Below are 17,525 nucleotides of genomic sequence, written 5' to 3'. Positions count from 1 at the left end.
TTTCTTATAAAATTGTGACTTTTGTCGAGTAAAATTGCGACTCTTTTTATAAAATTGCCAACATTTTCGGCTTTTCTTGTAAAATTGCGACTGTTATTGAGTAAAACTCCAACTTTTATCATAATATTGCACGAATAGTCAGTTTTTTTGTAAAATGTCGACTTGCGTTGAGTAAAATGACGACTTTTATTATAATACTACCAACATTCTAAGTTTTTCTTGTGAAATTGTGACCTTTTTCTTGTGAAATTCCAACTCATTTTTCACAAAAAGCTTTTTTATATTTGCATAGTATGTATATATTATTAATGTTGTCAACACAAATCTTTATATATCTAGAAAGGCTGGTCCTAAAGAGGGAGGCATTTTTCTAAGTTTTCAATAAGGTAACAAAGACAAGAACGTGTGTGTGTGTGCGTGTGTGTGTGTGTGTGTTCTTGTATTTCTTCCCTTCTTGAGACATGAACAAGGAAAAGTATCCCAAAAAAAAGGGATTTTTCAAATTGACTGTGTGTCGCTTTTAAAAGTGCTCCCCCTCTGGTCAACATATGAAATAACAAGTGTGTGTAAGAAATGGAAATGCGCCCCCTTTGGCCAAAATTAATTAAAAAAAATAAAATAAATATGTAGATAGAGACATACTGTAATAACTTGAAGTAAATAATGAAGATTAAAAACCAATTACAAAGAAGAAATTTTAAACATTTATAAATAACTAAAAGCAGTCTTTTTCTCACAATGTGTCGACTTTGTTCTTATAAAATTGGGAAATATTTCTCATATTCTTTCTGTTCCTGTAATATTGCAATATTTTCTCGTAAAATTATTACTTTTTAATGCAAAATGGTAACATTTGTCATATAAAATTCTGACTTTTATCACAATAATGCCCATTTTGTGGTTGTTCTTGTAAAAAAAGTGACATTTTTTGAGTAAAATTATGACTTTTGTCATAATTTTGCCAAGTAAAATCCCGATTATTATTATAACAATGTCAACATTTTTAAGTTTTCTTATAAAATTGTGACTTTTGTCGAGTAAAATTGCGACTATTTTTATAAAATTGCCAACATTTTTGGCTTTTCTTGTAAAATTGCGACTGTTATTGAGTAAAATTCCAACTTTTATCATGATATTGCACGAATGTTCAGTTTTCCTTGTACAATTTTGACTTGCATTTAGTAAACTTACGACTTTTATTATAATACTGCCAAAATTCTAAGTTTTTCTTGTAAAATTGTGACCTTTTTCTTGTGAAATACCAACTCATTTTTCACAACAAGCTTTTTTATATTTGCATAATATGTACATATTATGAATGTTGTAAATACACATCTTTATATATCTAGAAAGGCTGGTCCTAAAGAGGTAGGCATTTTTTGAAGGTCTTAAGAAGGTAGGAAATACAAAAATTTGTGTGTGTGTGTGTGTGTGTGCGTGTGTTCTTGTATTTCTACCCTCCTTGAGACATGAAGAAGGAAAAGTATCTTCCATATGAGGAGGTGTGAACAAGTGATGACATAAATCAATAACATTGCATCTAATAGACAATGTCTCATTTGCACCCCTGCTGGTCAACATGAGGGTTGTCCCAAAAAGGAGGGATATTTCAAATTGACTGGTCAACATATGAAATAACAAGTGTGTGTAAGAAATTGAAATGCGCCCCCTTTGGCCAAAATTAATAAAACAAATAAAAAAAATATGTAGATAGAGACATACTTTAATAACTTGAAGTAAATAATGAAGATTAAAAATCAATTACAAACAAAAAATGTAAACAATTAATAAATAACTAAAAGCAGTATTTTTCTCACAATGTGTCGACTTTGTTCTTATAAAATTGGGAAATATTTCTCATGTTCTTTCTGTTCCTGTAATATTGCAATATTTTCTTGTAAAATTATTACTTTTTAATGCAAAATGGTGACATTTGTCATACAAAATTCTGACTTTTATCACAATAACCCATTTTTTGGTTGTTCTTGTAAAAAAGTGACTTTTTTGGAGTAAAATGATGACTTTTGTCATGATTTTGCCAATTATTATTCTAACAATGTCAACATTTTTAAGTTTTCTTATAAAATTGTGACTTTTGTCGAGTAAAATTGCGACTCTTTTTATAAAATTGCCAACATTTTCGGCTTTTCTTGTAAAATTGCGACTGTTATTGAGTAAAACTCCAACTTTTATCATAATATTGCACGAATAGTCAGTTTTTTTGTAAAATGTCGACTTGCGTTGAGTAAAATGACGACTTTTATTATAATACTACCAACATTCTAAGTTTTTCTTGTGAAATTGTGACCTTTTTCTTGTGAAATTCCAACTCATTTTTCACAAAAAGCTTTTTTATATTTGCATAGTATGTATATATTATTAATGTTGTAAATACACTTCTTTATATATCTAGAAAGGCTGGTCCTAAAGAGGGAGGCATTTTTCTAAGTTCTCAATAAGGTAACAAATACAAGAACGTGTGTGTGTGTGTGTGTGTGTGTGTGTGTGTTCTTGTATTTCTTCCCTTCTTGAGACATGAAGAAGGAAAAGTATCCCAAAAAGGAGGGATTTTTCAAATTGACTGTGTGTCGCTTTTAAAAGTGCTCCCCCTCTGGTCAACATATGAAATAACAAGTGTGTGTAAGAAATGGAAATGCGCCCCCTTTGGCCAAAATTTATTTAAAAAAATAAAATAAATATGTAGATAGAGACATACTGTAATAACTTGAAGTAAATAATGAAGATTAAAAACCAATTACAAAGAAGAAATTTTAAACATTTATAAATAACTAAAAGCAGTCTTTTTCTCACAATGTGTCGACTTTGTTCTTATAAAATTGGGAAATAATTCTCATATTCTTTCTGTTCCTGTAATACTGCAATATTTTCTTATAAAATGATTACTTTTTAATGCAAAATGGTGACATTTGTCATATACAATTCTGACTTTTATCACAATAATGCCCATTTTGTGGTTGTTCTTGTAAAAAAGTGATTTTTTGGAGTAAAATGGTGACTTTTGTTATGATTTTGCCAATTATTATTCTAACAATGTCAATATTTTTAAGTTTTATTATAAAATTGTGACTTTTGTCGAGTAAAATTGCGACTCTTTTTATAAAATTGCCAACATTTTCGGCTTTTCTTGTAAAATTGCGACTGTTATTGAGTAATACTCCAACTTTTATCATAATATTGCACGAATAGTCAGTTTTTTTGTAAAATGTCGACTTTTATTATAATACTGACACAATTCTAAGTTTTTCTTGTGAAATTCCAACTCATTTTTCACAAAAAGCTTTTTTTATATTTGCATAGTATGTATATATTATTAATGTTGTAAATACACTTCTTTATATATCTAGAAAGGCTGGTCCTAAAGAGGGAGGCATTTTTGAGGTCTCAAGAAGGTAACAAATCCATGAAAGTGTGTGTGTGTGCGTGTGTGTGTGTGTGTGTGTGTGTGTGTGTGTGTGTGTGTGTGTGTGTGTGTGTGTGTGTGTGTGTGTGTGTGTGTGTGTGTGTGTGAGACCAGCTGAGCTTTTTTGTGTGCATGCTAATGTGCATCCTTGCTGTCCATACATTCACTTTAGCACTTTAGGACTTTAGCACTTTAGGACTTTAGCACTTTAGCATGTGTTTGTATGAAAGCTGATTGGCTGCTGATCACTGTCTTGTATGTAATGTCCAATATAGAAAGATTGATACTTGGCTTTAATTGACTCTCCTTGTAACAAGGTCATTGACTGGCATGTGTGTGTGTGTGTGTGTGTGTGTGTGTGTGTGTGTGTGTGTGTGTGTGTGTGTGTGTGTGTGTGTGTGTGTGTGTGTGTGTGTGTGTGTGTGTTCCGCATAAGTGAGAAGCGCATCTAGCCACATCAAGTGCCAGCTGTGCCCCGGTGTGTGTTTGGCAGCGTGCCACCGGGCCTTTTTTCCGCAGCGTGCACTTAATGTTTGTGGTCCTGCTACCAGCAAACACTCGGCTCCGCCCCCTCGCCATCCTTTAGACGTCTCCTGTTCGCCTTCATTCTTGGAAAAAATGTAGCAAAAAGTCAGATGCAATCCAAAGACGCATTTCAACCACTAGGGTTATTTTTTAAATATAGTAAACATATGGAAACACGTCTTATTTTTTTAAATTTTTTGTTACTTTTTTAAATTTATTTATTTTTATTTTTTATTTTTTTTGTAAACACGTCTTAAAGTGGACATTTTTTTTAACAAAACAGCATAAAGTACAGTTTCTATTCATTGAAACTTAAAAATATCAACATTTGAAACCCACTTTTACATACATCACCTATTTTATTTATTAAGGGTTAGGGTTAGGGTTAGGTTTGGGTTAGGGTTAGACAGGGGATTCCCAGATCCCCAAAAAAGTCTGCGGGCTATAGAGCGTTTTCTATTCAGGCTCCAGTACTCTGGAATGTTCTAGCAGTAACAGTTAGAGATGCTACCTCAGTAGAAGCATTTAAGTCCCATCTTAAAACTCATTTGTATACTCTAGCCTTGGGGTCAGCAACCTTTTTGAAAGCAACAGCTACTTCTTGGGTAGTGATTAATGCGAAGGGCTACCAGTTTGATACACACTACAATAAATTGCCAGAAATAGCCAATTTGCTCAATTTACCTTTAACTCTATGTTATTATTAATAATGAATGATATTTACACTTAATTGAACGGTTTAAAAGAGGAGAAAACACGAAAAAAAATTACAATTACATTTTAAAACAGTTTATTTTCAATTTCGACTCTTTAAAATTCAAAATTCAACCGAAAAAAAGAAGAGAAAAACTTAAAAAAAGAATTTATGGAACATCATTAGTAATTTTTCCTGATTAAGATTAATTTTAGAATTTTGATGACATGTTTTAAATAGGTTAAAATCCAATCTACACTTTGTTAGAATATATAACAAATTGGACCAAGCTATATTTCTAACAAAGACAAATCATTATTTCTTCTAGATTTTCCAGAAGAAAAATTTTAAAAGAAATTCAAAAGACTTTGAAAGAAGATTTAAATTTGATTCTACAGATTTTGTAGATTTGACAGAATAATTTTTTTGAATTTTAATCATAATAAGTTTGAAGAAATATTTTACAAATATTCTTTGTCGAAAAAACAGAAGCTAAAATGAAGAATTAAATTAAAATGTATTTATTATTCTTTACAATAAAAAAAAAAATACTTGAACATTGATTTAAATTGTCCGGAAAGAAGAGGAAGGAATTTAAAAGGTAAAAAGGTATATGTGTTTAAAAATCCTAAAATCATTTTTAAGGTTGTATTTTTTCTCTAAAATTGTCTTTCTGAAAGTTATAAGAAGCAAAGTAAAAAAAATTAAAGAATTTATTTAAACAAGTGAAGACCAAGTCTTTAAAATATTTTCTTGCATTTTCAAATTCTATTTGAGTTTTGTCTCTCTTAGAATTAAAAATGTCGGGCAAAGCGAGACCAGCTTGCTAGTAAATAAATACCATTTAAAAAATAGAGGCAGCTCACTGGTAAGTGCTGCTATTTGAGCTATTTTTAGAACAGGCCAGCGGGCTACTCATCTGGTCCTTACGGGCTACCTGGTGCCCACGGGCACCGCGTTGGTGACCCCTGCTCTAGCCTTTAAATAGACCCCCCTTTTAGACCAGTTGATCTGCCGTTTCTTTTCTTTTCTCCTTTGCCCCCCTCTCCCTTGTGGAGGGGGGGAGCGGGGGGACACAAGTCCAGTGGCCATGGATGAAGTGCTGGCTGTCCAGAGTCGGGACCCGGGGTGGGTCCCGACTCGACACTATGCAGAGAAGGTAGGTAATGTGCAGGTGAAGCTATGTTGTATGGGTGAAAGACGGAAGCGCAGGTGTGATCGAGGCAATGCAGACATGACAGGTGAAGATATGGTGCATGGGTAAAGGCAGAAAGCACAAGCGTGACCCCACTATGCAGAGACGGTAGGTGATGTGCGGGTGAAAAGAGGTTGAATGGGTAAAGGCAGGAAGTACAGGAAGATAATGTAATAAATCAGTGATAGTACATCTGTACTGGACTAACTACTCTAGAGTATATCGAAGTTTACTTTCTGTAGTATTGTCCCTTGTCAAGATAATGTAATAAATCAGTGATAGTACATCTATACTGGACTAACTACTCTACAGTATATTTATGTTTACTTTCTGTAGCATTGTCCCTTGTGTAATAAATCAGTGATAGTACATCTATACTGGACTAACTACTCTAGAGTATATCGAAGTTTACTTTCTGTAGTATTGTCCCTTGTCAAGATAATGTAATAAAAAGTACCATTTCCCACAGTAGAGGACTTTTGCTCTCCTTTACAATGTCACAGAATTGTTGATTATCTTTAATCAACCACAGCTCTCCTAGCGCCATCAGCACTCGTGCATCCTCTTAAGGCAACGCTGGGACCGCCACGCTCGACTGTCGGCAAGACACACTTATGCTGGTGTTGCCAGATATTTTAATGTGTTGACTCGTTTAGTAACTATACTACACACACGCACACACACACACACACACACACACACACACACACACACACACACACACACACACACACACACACACACACACACACACACACACACACACACACACACACACACACACACACACACACACACACACACACACACACACACACACACACACACACACACACACACTCATCAGCTTCTCCGTGCTGTGCACCCAGGTCCCACGGGATTGGTGAGCGCGTGGCCCGGGCTGCCATTTGATGTTAGTGGCAGATGGCAGCAATATACAGAACCAGTATACCATTGTACCAGTATATTAACTATACTGGTACATTCTGCATACCAGTGTAATAGTGTACCAGTATACAAGTGTACTAGTGTACCAATGTACCGGCATATTTAGTATGTGTATCGGTATACCAGTGTACCACTATATTCTGTATACATTATAGCAGTATATTCAATATATATTCTGTATACATTATAGCAGTATATTCAATATATATTCTGTATATATTATAGCAGTATATTCAATATATATTCTGTATACAGTATAGCAGTATATTCAATATATATTCTGTATACATTATAGCAGTATATTCAATATATATTCTGTATACATTATAGCAGTATATTCAATATATATTCTGTATACATTATAGCAGTATATTCAATATATATTCTGTATACATTATAGCAGTATATTCAATATATATTGTGTATACATTATAGCAGTATATTCAATAGATCTTTAAGATGGAAAGTGTAGCTACCATTATGATGTGCACTCATCTTTTATAAGTATTCAACTATACTAAGTAGAGATGGGCCGATATATGCATTAAAATGTAATATCGGAAATTATCGGTATCGTTTTTTTTTTTATTATCGGTATCGTTTTTTTTTTTTTTTTTATTAAATCAACATAAAAAACACAAGATACACTTACAATTAGTGCACCAAGCCACCCCATTTACACTCATTCACACAAAAGGGTTGTTTCTTTCTGTTATTAATATTCTGCTTCCTACATTATATATCAATATATATCAATACAGTCTGCAAGGGATACAGTCCGTAAGCACACATGATTGTGCGTGCTGCTGCTCCACTAATAGTACTAACCTTTAACACTTCATTTGACTCATTTTCATTCATTACTAGTTTCTATGTAACTGTTTTTATATTGTTGTACTTTCTTCTTTATTCAAGAAAATGTTTTTAATTTATTTATCTTATTTTACTAATTTTTTTAAAAAGTACCTTATCTTCACCATACCTGGTTGTCCAAATTAGGCATAATAATGTGTTAATTCCACGACTGCATATATCGGTTGATATCGGTATCGGTTGATATCGGTATCGGTAATTAAAGAGTTGGACAATATCGGAATATCGGATATCGGCAAAAAGCCATTATCGGACATCCCTAATACTAAGTATTTCAATGGTTGGAATCTGCGCTTTTGGATGATATACTAGTTACTATGATAATCTAATTAGTTACTATGGTCATCTAATTAGTTACTATGATAATCTAATTAGTTACTATGGTCATCTAATTAGTTACTATGATAATCTAATTAGTTACTATGGTCATCTAAATAGTTACTATGCTAATCTAATTAGTTACTATGGTCATCTAATTAGTTACTATGGTAATCTAATTAGTTACTATGGTCATCTAAATAGTTACTATGCTAATCTAATTAGTTACTATGGTCATCTAATTAGTTACTATGGTAATCTACGTCACAGCAGCTCAGACGAGGCACCAAGCAGTGTGGGCGGGAAGCGTTTCCACAGACGCGGAAGGAGACTTTCACAACAAAGGTCTAAAGCTTAGTGATATATCAGATTGTAGGTGAGTTTATTTTGTACCCTTCGCGTTCATATTTCACTGTTTGTTGCATTTTTGTGGCTTTTCACTCAATTGTACAATGTGTGGATGGAAAGGGGGTGTGATGTTCATATTTAGTCAATATTCAGTGTTTTATCCTTCGTAGAAAAATGTAAAATTCCATTACGTTTTTTAAGGCGGTCTGTCATGACGTTTTTAGCATTCAATCAGACTTTATTGTGAGGTTTTGTATTAGTGTTCCTAAAAATAGATATACCGGCCCCCAGTCACATGTGTTTCTCTAAATGTGGCCCCCGAGTCAAAATAATTGCCCAGTCCTGCTCTATTCAGTAATGTCCAGGGGTTGAGGTCACGCCTGCAGTCTGAGGTCCAGAGCATGCACAGGTGAGGTGAGAGGACCCTCCCTGGGAGAACAGCCTACTTTAAAGATAATCTAATCTACAAACCCCGTTTCCATATGAGTTGGGAAATGGTGTTAGATGTAAATATAAACGGAATACAATGATTTGCAAATCCTTTTCAAGCCATATTCAGTTGAATATGCTACAAAGACAACATATTTCATGTTCAAACTCATAAACTTTATTTTTTTGTTGCAAATAATCATTAACTTTAGAATTTGATGGCAGCAACACGTGACAAAGAAGTTGGGAAAGGTGGCAATAAATAGTGATAAAGTTGAGGAATGCTCATCAAACACTTATTTGGAACATCCCACAGGTGAACAGGATAATTGGGAACAGGTGGGTGCCATGATTGGGTATAAAAGTAGATTCCATGAAATGCTCAGTCATTCACAAACAAGGATGGGGCGAGGGTCACCACTTTGTCAACAAATGCCTGAGCAAATTGTTGAACAGTTTAAGAACAACCTTTCTCAAGCAGCTATTGCAAGGAATTTAGGGATTTCACCATCTACGCTCCGTAATATCATCAAAGGGTTCAGAGAATGTGGAGAAATCACTGCACGTAAGCAGCTAAGCCCGTGACCTTCCATCCCTCAGGCTGTACTGCATCAACAAGTGTGTGTAAAGGATATCACCACATGGGCTCAGGAACACTTCAGAAAACCACTGTCAGTAACTACAGTTGGTCGCTACATCTGTAAGTGCAAGTTAAAACTCTCCTATGCAAGGCGAAAACCGTTTATCAACAACACCCAGAAACGCCGTCGGCTTCGCTGGGCCTGAGCTCATCTAAGATGGACTGATACAAAGTGGAAAAGTGTTCTGTGGTCTGACGAGTCCACATTTCAAATGGTTTTCGGAAACTGTGGACGTCGTGTCCTCCGGACCAAAGAGGAAAAGAACCATCCGGATTGTTCTAGGCGCAAAGTGTAAAAGGCAGCATGTGTGATGGTATGGGGGTGTATTAGTGCCCAAGACATGGGTAACTTACACATCTGTGAAGGCACCATTAATGCTGAAAGGTACATACAGCTTTTGGAGCAACATATGTTGCCATCCAAGCAACATTACCATGGACGCCCCTGCTTATTTCAGCAAGACAATGCCAAGCCACGTGTTACATCAACGTGGCTTCATAGTAAAAGAGTGCGGGTACTAGACTGGCCTGCCTGTAGTCCAGACCTGTCTCCCATTGAAAATATGTAGCGCATTATGAAGCCTAAAATAGCACAAGGGAGACCCCCGGACTGTTGAACAACTTAAAGACCTACTGAAATGAATTTTTTTAATTTAAACGGGAATAGCAGATCCATTCTATGTGTCATACTTGATCATTTTGCGATATTGCCATATTTTTGCTGAAAGGATTTAGTATAGACAACGTCGATAAAGTTCGCAACTTTTGGTCTCTGATAAAAAATAACTTGCCCCTACCGGAAGTAGCGTGACGTTGTCAGTTGTTCACTCCCTCATATTTTCCTATTGTTTTCAACGCAGCTAGAGCGATTCGGACCATTACCCCATTAATTTGAACGAGGATGAAAGATTCGTGGATGAGGAACGTTAGAGTGATAGACTAGAATGCAGTGAAATACATATTTTTTTTCGCTCTGACCGTAACTTAGGTACAAGCTGGCTCATTGGATTCCACACTCTCTCCTTTTTCTATTGTAGATCACAGATTTGTGTTTTAAACCACCTGGGATACTATATCCTCTTGAAAATGAGAGTCGAGAACGCGAAATGGACATTCACAGTGACTTTTATCTCCACGACAATACATCGGCGAAATGCTTTAGCTACGAGCTAACGTGATAGCATCGTGCTTTAACTGCATATAGAAAATAAAGCCCTGACTGGAAGGATAGATAGAAAATCAACAATACTATTAAACCGTGGACATGTAAATACACGGTTAATGCTTTCCAGGCTGGCGAAGCTTAACAATGCTGTGCTAACGACGCCATTGAAGCTAACTTAGCAACTTAGCAACCGGACCGCACAGAGCTATGCTAAAAACATTAGCTCTCCACCTACGCCAGCCAGCCTTCATCTGCTCATCAACACCCGTGCTCACCTGCGTTCCAGCGATCGGCAGAAGGACGAAGGACTTCACCCGATGCGTTTGGCGGCCCGGAGACGTAGGAAGTCAAGGTGAGGTCGGCGGCTAGCGCGTCTGCTCTCCAACAAAGTCCTCCTGGTTGTGTTGCTGTAGTCCGCTGCTAATACACCGATCCCACCTACAACTGTCTTCTTTGCAGCCTTCATTGTTCATCAAACAAATTGCAAAAGATGTCCAGAATACTGTGGAATTATGAAATGAAAACAGAGCTTTTTGTATAGGATTCTACGGGGTACCATAACTTCCGTTACTCTGACTTCGTCACGCGCATACGTCATCATACCGCGACGTTTCAGCCGGATATTTCCCGGGAAATTTAAAATGTCACTTTATAAGTTAACCCGGCCGTATTGGCATGTGTTGCAATGTTAAGATTTCATCATTGATATATAAACTATCAGACGGTGTGGTCGCTAGTAGTGGCTTTCAGTAGGCCTTTAAACTGTACATCAAGCAAGAATGGGAAAGAATTCCACCTGAGAAGCTTCAAAAATGTGTCTCCTCAGTTCCCAAATGTTTACTGAGTGTTGTTAAAAGGAAAGGCCATGTAACACAGTGGTGAACATGCCCTTTCCCAACTACTTTGGCACGTGTTGCAGCCATGAAATTCCAAGTTAATGATTCATTGCAAAAAAAAAATAAGTTTATGAGTTTGAACATGAAATATGTTGTCTTTGTAGCATATTCAACTGAATATGGCTTGAAAAGGATTTGCAAATCATTGTATTCCGTTTATATTTACATCTAACACCATTTCCCAACTCATATGGAAACGGGGTTTGTATATAAAGTGTGCCATGCAGGCTGCAGGAGAGAAGAAGAGAGAGAGGAAGAAGAAGAGGAGGAGCAGAAGGCGAGTTAGTTCTTGTTATTATTTTGCAGGTTGAGCAGCAGCAGAAGAAGAAGATTTAAAACATGCTTGTTGCTTCTTGGGTGAGTTTTATTTAGTTGTTATTTTTTACTGAATGTCATTGTCAAATATGTTTGTATGTCCACAAATGTTGTGTCCATCCTAACGAAGCAGGAATGATGTTGTGTCCATCCTAACGAAGCAGGAATGATGTTGTGTCCATCCTAACGAAGCAGGAATGATGTTGTGTCCATCCTAACGAAGCAGGAATGATGTTGTGTCCATCCTAACGAAGCAGGAATGATGTTGTGTCCATCCTAACGAAGCAGGAATGATGTTGTGTCCAGCAGGAATGATGCTGACTCTGCCATTCGAGGACACGCACACGATCGAGCCGCGCTTCGGTGCCAGTTTCCCCCGCGACGCTCCACCCTCGGGCGGCCTGCAGGAGCACCGCGGCGGCGGCGAAGACGACGACGACGACTTGCCCTGCACGTCCGCCGGCGACGACGCGGGCTCTGAGCGCGGCGACGAGGACGAGCGAGGAGACGAGGAGGGCGCCGGGCTCGTCCACAAGAAGCGGGGCCCCCGCAAGAAGAAGCCGGCCAAGGAGCAGCACGACCGCTCCAGGATGCGCCGCCACGAGGCCAACGCCCGGGAGAGGAGCCGCATGCACGGCCTGAACGCGGCGCTGGAGAGCCTCCGCAAGGTGGTGCCGTGCTACTCCAAGACGCAGAAACTGTCCAAGATCGAGACCTTGAGGCTGGCTAAGAACTACATCTGGGCCCTGTCGGAGACCCTGAGCGCGGGGAAGAGACCCGACCTGCTGGCCTTCGTGCAGACTTTGTGTAAGGGACTCTCGCAGCCCACCACCAACCTGGTGGCCGGGTGTCTGCAGCTCAACGCCCGGAACTTCCTCACGGACCACAACGGGGAGGTCATGTTCTCCGGGCGGCCGCCCTACGAGCCGGTGTACTCGTCCTCCTCCTACCCGGACGTGAGCACGCCCCCCGGGAACAGCGGCGGCTTAGACGGCTTAGACGGCTCCTCCAAGCCCTTCCGCCCGTACGGCTACGGCGGCGCCTACGAGCCCTTCCTGTACGAGAACCCGTCCCCGGAGGCCGGGAGCCCGCCTTTTGAGAGCCAGCTGAGCCCGCCGGGGAACTTGAACGGCATTTTCTCGCTGAAGCACGACGAGCCCCCGGACTACGGCAAGGGGAGCCACTACGGGGTGCGCTACTGCGGGGCTCCGGGGCGCGCGGCCCTGGCGCACGGCTCCATGTACCGGGTGGCCCCGGAGGGCCGCTACCCGTACGACCTGCACGTCCGCGGCCAGTCGTTCCCCGCACAGGCGGAGCTCAATGCGCCTTTTCACAACTAACCAACTCTGGCTTTTATTTGCTCGCAGAAACTCCATCAAAGTCTGCACTTTAGACGAGAAGATTGGACTTTTGAAGCACAAACCAGACTTTGACGCACAACAATTCGTTACGTTTAATTTGGAATGACACGAAATTGGATCCATTCTATTTATTTGGAGATTGGCGCGAGCAATAAAGGCAAATTAAAGCTATGCAATGCAATCATAAATGTTAAAATCATGACATAAAACGCCGGCAGTATTAATATTTAAAAAAAGACATTTATTTGTGTGCAGTAAATAGGTGAATGTAAAATGACTATTATGATGTATTTATTTATTTATGAAAAATGACACATTAGTGCATTTCATGTGAAAGATTGTTTGATTTTATTGTTGTATTTCATTGACAATATTTATTATGCCTTAAAAAGGGACCACATCATTATTGATATGCAATCACATCAAAGTGTTTTCTTTCAATTTTGCACCGACTCTCTTTTTTCTTTCTTTCTGCCAACTTGTTCGAAATCGTGAAGTTTGTGTTCCGTGGCGGACATTTAATAATAAATCGATAAATTATTGGGGGGGGAAAAAAAAACGAAAATCAAAAATATGTTTGTTTTTATTTCGTTGTCATTTTTTTTTCCTGCAAGCTGATATTGTCTTAAAGTTATTTTTCAGACTTAAAAAAAAGTGTTTTGGGGAATTGTAGGCGCAGAAAAAACCCACAGTTGGACGACTTTAAGATGTTGGATGTTAGCCAGGCAACACAATCTGCTTCCCAGAGTCTCTTATTCACATTTTCGTTTTAAAACATACATTTTCGTTTTAATCCTCTTCAAATTTGTTTCTTTAAAGCGATCTGACCATCTTTGTCAGTCAAATGTCTACGTTTTAGAAATGCATCGATGACACGCACATTTTGTATATTTATTTCATATTTATTCTATTTGTTCTTAATTATTTAATTAAAAGATCCGTCCATTTTTCCCCCGCTCGCCATTCTCGGAGTCAAATTTACACTTTTTCTTAAAGTAGTTGAACTATGGCCTCATGTATGAAATCATTATTTTTACCCAAAAACATTCAAATTGGACTACATTTAAAAATATGTTAAAATATCAATAAATTGATTTATTTGAACGGTACATGTTGATATGTTAATTTAAAAATGCAAGTTGAAATAAAAAATAGGCCTCCTTAATATTTAGTACTGTATTTTATTCATATTTTGTATATAAATATATTTTTTTATTTACTTATATTAAATTAAATTTGCTTGAAAACACGCACACACTCATCATCTTCTGTCTCATCAATAAAACACTGCTTGTCCCTGGGGGGCCTTGAACGCACCTCTTTAACCCCCCCGCCCCCACTCATTCGTCTCATTCAGATCACTCCGGTGTGTGTGTGTGTGTGTGTGTGTGTGTGTGTGTGTGTGTGTGTGTGTGTGTGTGTGTGTGTGTGTGTGTGTGTGTGTGACGTGTGCAGCATGAGCGCACGGGTTCGATTCCCTTGTTGAGTGCGGGTGGGTGTTTGGTGGCCACGAGGAAGGCGTGTGACAGGTCAACACGTGGTCAACGTCTGTCTGGGGCGCGTCTACAAAATCCGATGGCAGGACAAGACCGTGAATGCAGCTTTGTGGGAACGAACGGGACGTGGACCAGTGGGACCACTGAGGCAGAGTCAAAGAATCCCGTGACCCACTGGACTGATATGGCCAGAATAGCCCGGAACCGAGTGCGATGGCGAGTGGTCATTTATGACCTTTGCTCCATTTGGACTGGACTCTCACGTTAGATCCACTATGGACTGGACTCTCACACTATTATGTTAGATCCACTATGGACTGGACTCTCACTATTATGTTAGATCCACTATGGACTGGACTCTCACACTATTATGTTAGATCCACTATGGACTGGACTCTCACACTATTATGTTAGATCCACTATGGACTGGACTCCCACTATTATGTTAGATCCACTATGGACTGGACTCTCACACTATTATGTTAGATCCACTATGGACTGGACACCCACTATTATGTTAGATCCACTATGGACTGGACTCTCACAATATTATGTTAGATCCACTATGGACTGGACTCTCACTATTATGTTAGATCCACTATGGACTGGACTCTCACACTATTATGTTAGATCCACTATGGACTGGACTCTCACTATTATGTTAGATCCACTATGGACTGGACTCTCACACTATTATGTTAGATCCACTATGGACTGGACTCTCACACTATTATGTTAGATCCACTATGGACTGGACTCCCACTATTATGTTAGATCCACTATGGACTGGACTCTCACACTATTATGTTAGATCCACTATGGACTGGACACCCACTATTATGTTAGATCCACTATGGACTGGACTCTCACAATATTATGTTAGATCCACTATGGACTGGACTCTCACTATTATGTTAGATCCACTATGGACTGGACTCTCACAATATTATGTTAGATCCACTATGGACTGGACTCTCACAATATTATGTTAGATCCACTATGGACTGGACTCTCACACTACTATGTTAGATCCACTATGGACTGGACTCTCACACTATTATGTTAGATCCACTATGGACTGGACTCTCACACTATTATGTTAGATCCACTATGGACTGGACTCTCACTACTATGTTAGATCCACTATGGACTGGACTCTCACACTATTATGTTAGATCCACTATGGACTGGACTCTCACACTACTATGTTAGATCCACTATGGACTGGACTCTCACACTATTATGTTAGATCCACTATGGACTGGACTCTCACACTACTATGTTAGATCCACTATGGACTGGACTCTCACACTATTATGTTAGATCCGCTATGGACTGGACTCTCACACTATTATGTTAGATCCACTATGGACTGGACTCTCACACTATTATGTTAGATCCACTATGGACTGGACTCTCACACTATTATGTTAGATCCACTATGGACTGGACTCTCACACTATTATGTTAGATCCACTATGGACTGGACTCTCACACTATTATGTTAGATCCACTATGGACTGGACTCTCACACTATTATGTTAGATCCACTATGGACTGGACTCTCTCACTATTATGTTAGATCCACTATGGACTGGACTCTCACACTATTATGTTAGATCCACTATGGACTGGACTCTCACACTATTATGTTAGATCCACTATGGACTGGACTCTCACTATTATGTTAGATCCACTATGAACTGGACTCTCACTATTATGTTAGATCCACTATGGACTGGACTCTCACTATTATGTTAGATCCACTATGGACTGGACTCTCACTATTATGTTAGATCCACTATGGACTGGACTCTCACACTATTAACTAGATCCACTATGGACTGGACTCTCACACTATTATGTTAGATCCACTATGGACTGGACTCTCACACTATTAACTAGATCCACTATGGACTGGACTCTCACACTATTATGTTAGATCCACTATGGACTGGACTCTCACACTATTATGTTAGATCCACTATGGACTGGACTCTCACACTATTATGTTAGATCCACTATGGACTGGACTCTCACACTATTATGTTAGATCCACTGTCTTCTTCTAATGGATTTATTACAATCTTTGCAAGCTGGGTAACATTTGCTGTGGTCTGGAACAACATGGTACACAACAACTATGAGAAATGCAGCCAATATTACATACAGATTATGTGTCATGAGACATGCAAATACAAATTAAATACACAGAGGACGTACATTAAGGAAATTAAAAGAGCTTGCATTACATTAGTTTTTATTCCAAAGCCTGCATGTGTCCAATAACTTATGCTTAATGAGTTTGTGATCAATTCCACGTACATAATTATACAAATATCATGAAACAATATGAAAAACACATGATTTTGTGAAAATAAACAAACAAAAGTAAATAAATGTTGATACTGCTATTGATACCTTCGATATTTAGATATCCACTGACCCTACAAGTAGTTAAGGGTCAAGAGTACAAGCTACAAAGCCCTCTTACAGTCAAACAGGAGTGCAGAACTGTCCTTGTACAATTTTTATTGAGCTATTTTTGAAGCCGATAAGAAGCCATTGAGATCAAGATCTTCCACCAGAGGTCAGCAGCACATGTCACAGTTAAGATGTACATTTTAGGATGAATAAAAAGGCAACAAACATAACAGTTTTACAGATTTACACCTTTTCTCCTGCTGATTTTTTTTCAGGATGCCATACAAGTTCTGAGAGTTTGAGTTTAGTTTGTAGCCTTTTTCATGCTATATTCAGTACATGAAGAAAAAGGCATAACTAATGATGGAATAATTCACGTTTGTTGTGTGTAACAAAGTCAAGAAAAAGAAGGAATTTTAACATAACAGAGTTTTACTAATGATACTGAGCAGGCCCGGCCCTAACCAATCTGGCGCC

At 38.3% G+C, this 17,525-nt stretch overlaps 1 protein-coding gene across 2 annotated transcripts; it reads left to right on the top strand.

Moving 5' to 3' along the window:
- Positions 1 to 11,685: 11,685 nt before the first annotated feature.
- Positions 11,686 to 13,589, top strand: neurod6b (neuronal differentiation 6b). Of its 2 annotated transcripts, none has more exons than XM_062023403.1 (2): positions 11,686 to 11,809; positions 12,074 to 13,589. In XM_062023403.1, the coding sequence occupies exon 2, from the start codon at positions 12,079 to 12,081 to the stop codon at positions 13,105 to 13,107; it is 1,029 nt and encodes a 342-aa protein (XP_061879387.1). In that variant the 5' UTR covers positions 11,686 to 11,809; positions 12,074 to 12,078; the 3' UTR covers positions 13,108 to 13,589. The 2 variants fall into 2 exon arrangements, with proteins under 2 accessions (XP_061879387.1, XP_061879388.1); XM_062023404.1 differs by having other exon boundaries at positions 11,705 to 11,809; positions 12,077 to 13,589.
- The last annotated feature ends 3,936 nt before the right edge of the window (positions 13,590 to 17,525 follow it).

This window comes from Entelurus aequoreus, linkage group LG16 (assembly GCF_033978785.1).
Source record: "Entelurus aequoreus isolate RoL-2023_Sb linkage group LG16, RoL_Eaeq_v1.1, whole genome shotgun sequence".
Taxonomy (NCBI): Eukaryota; Metazoa; Chordata; class Actinopteri; order Syngnathiformes; family Syngnathidae; genus Entelurus; species Entelurus aequoreus.
The sequence above is the reverse complement of the archived record's forward strand: the minus strand, read 5'-3'. Positions and strand labels throughout refer to the sequence as shown.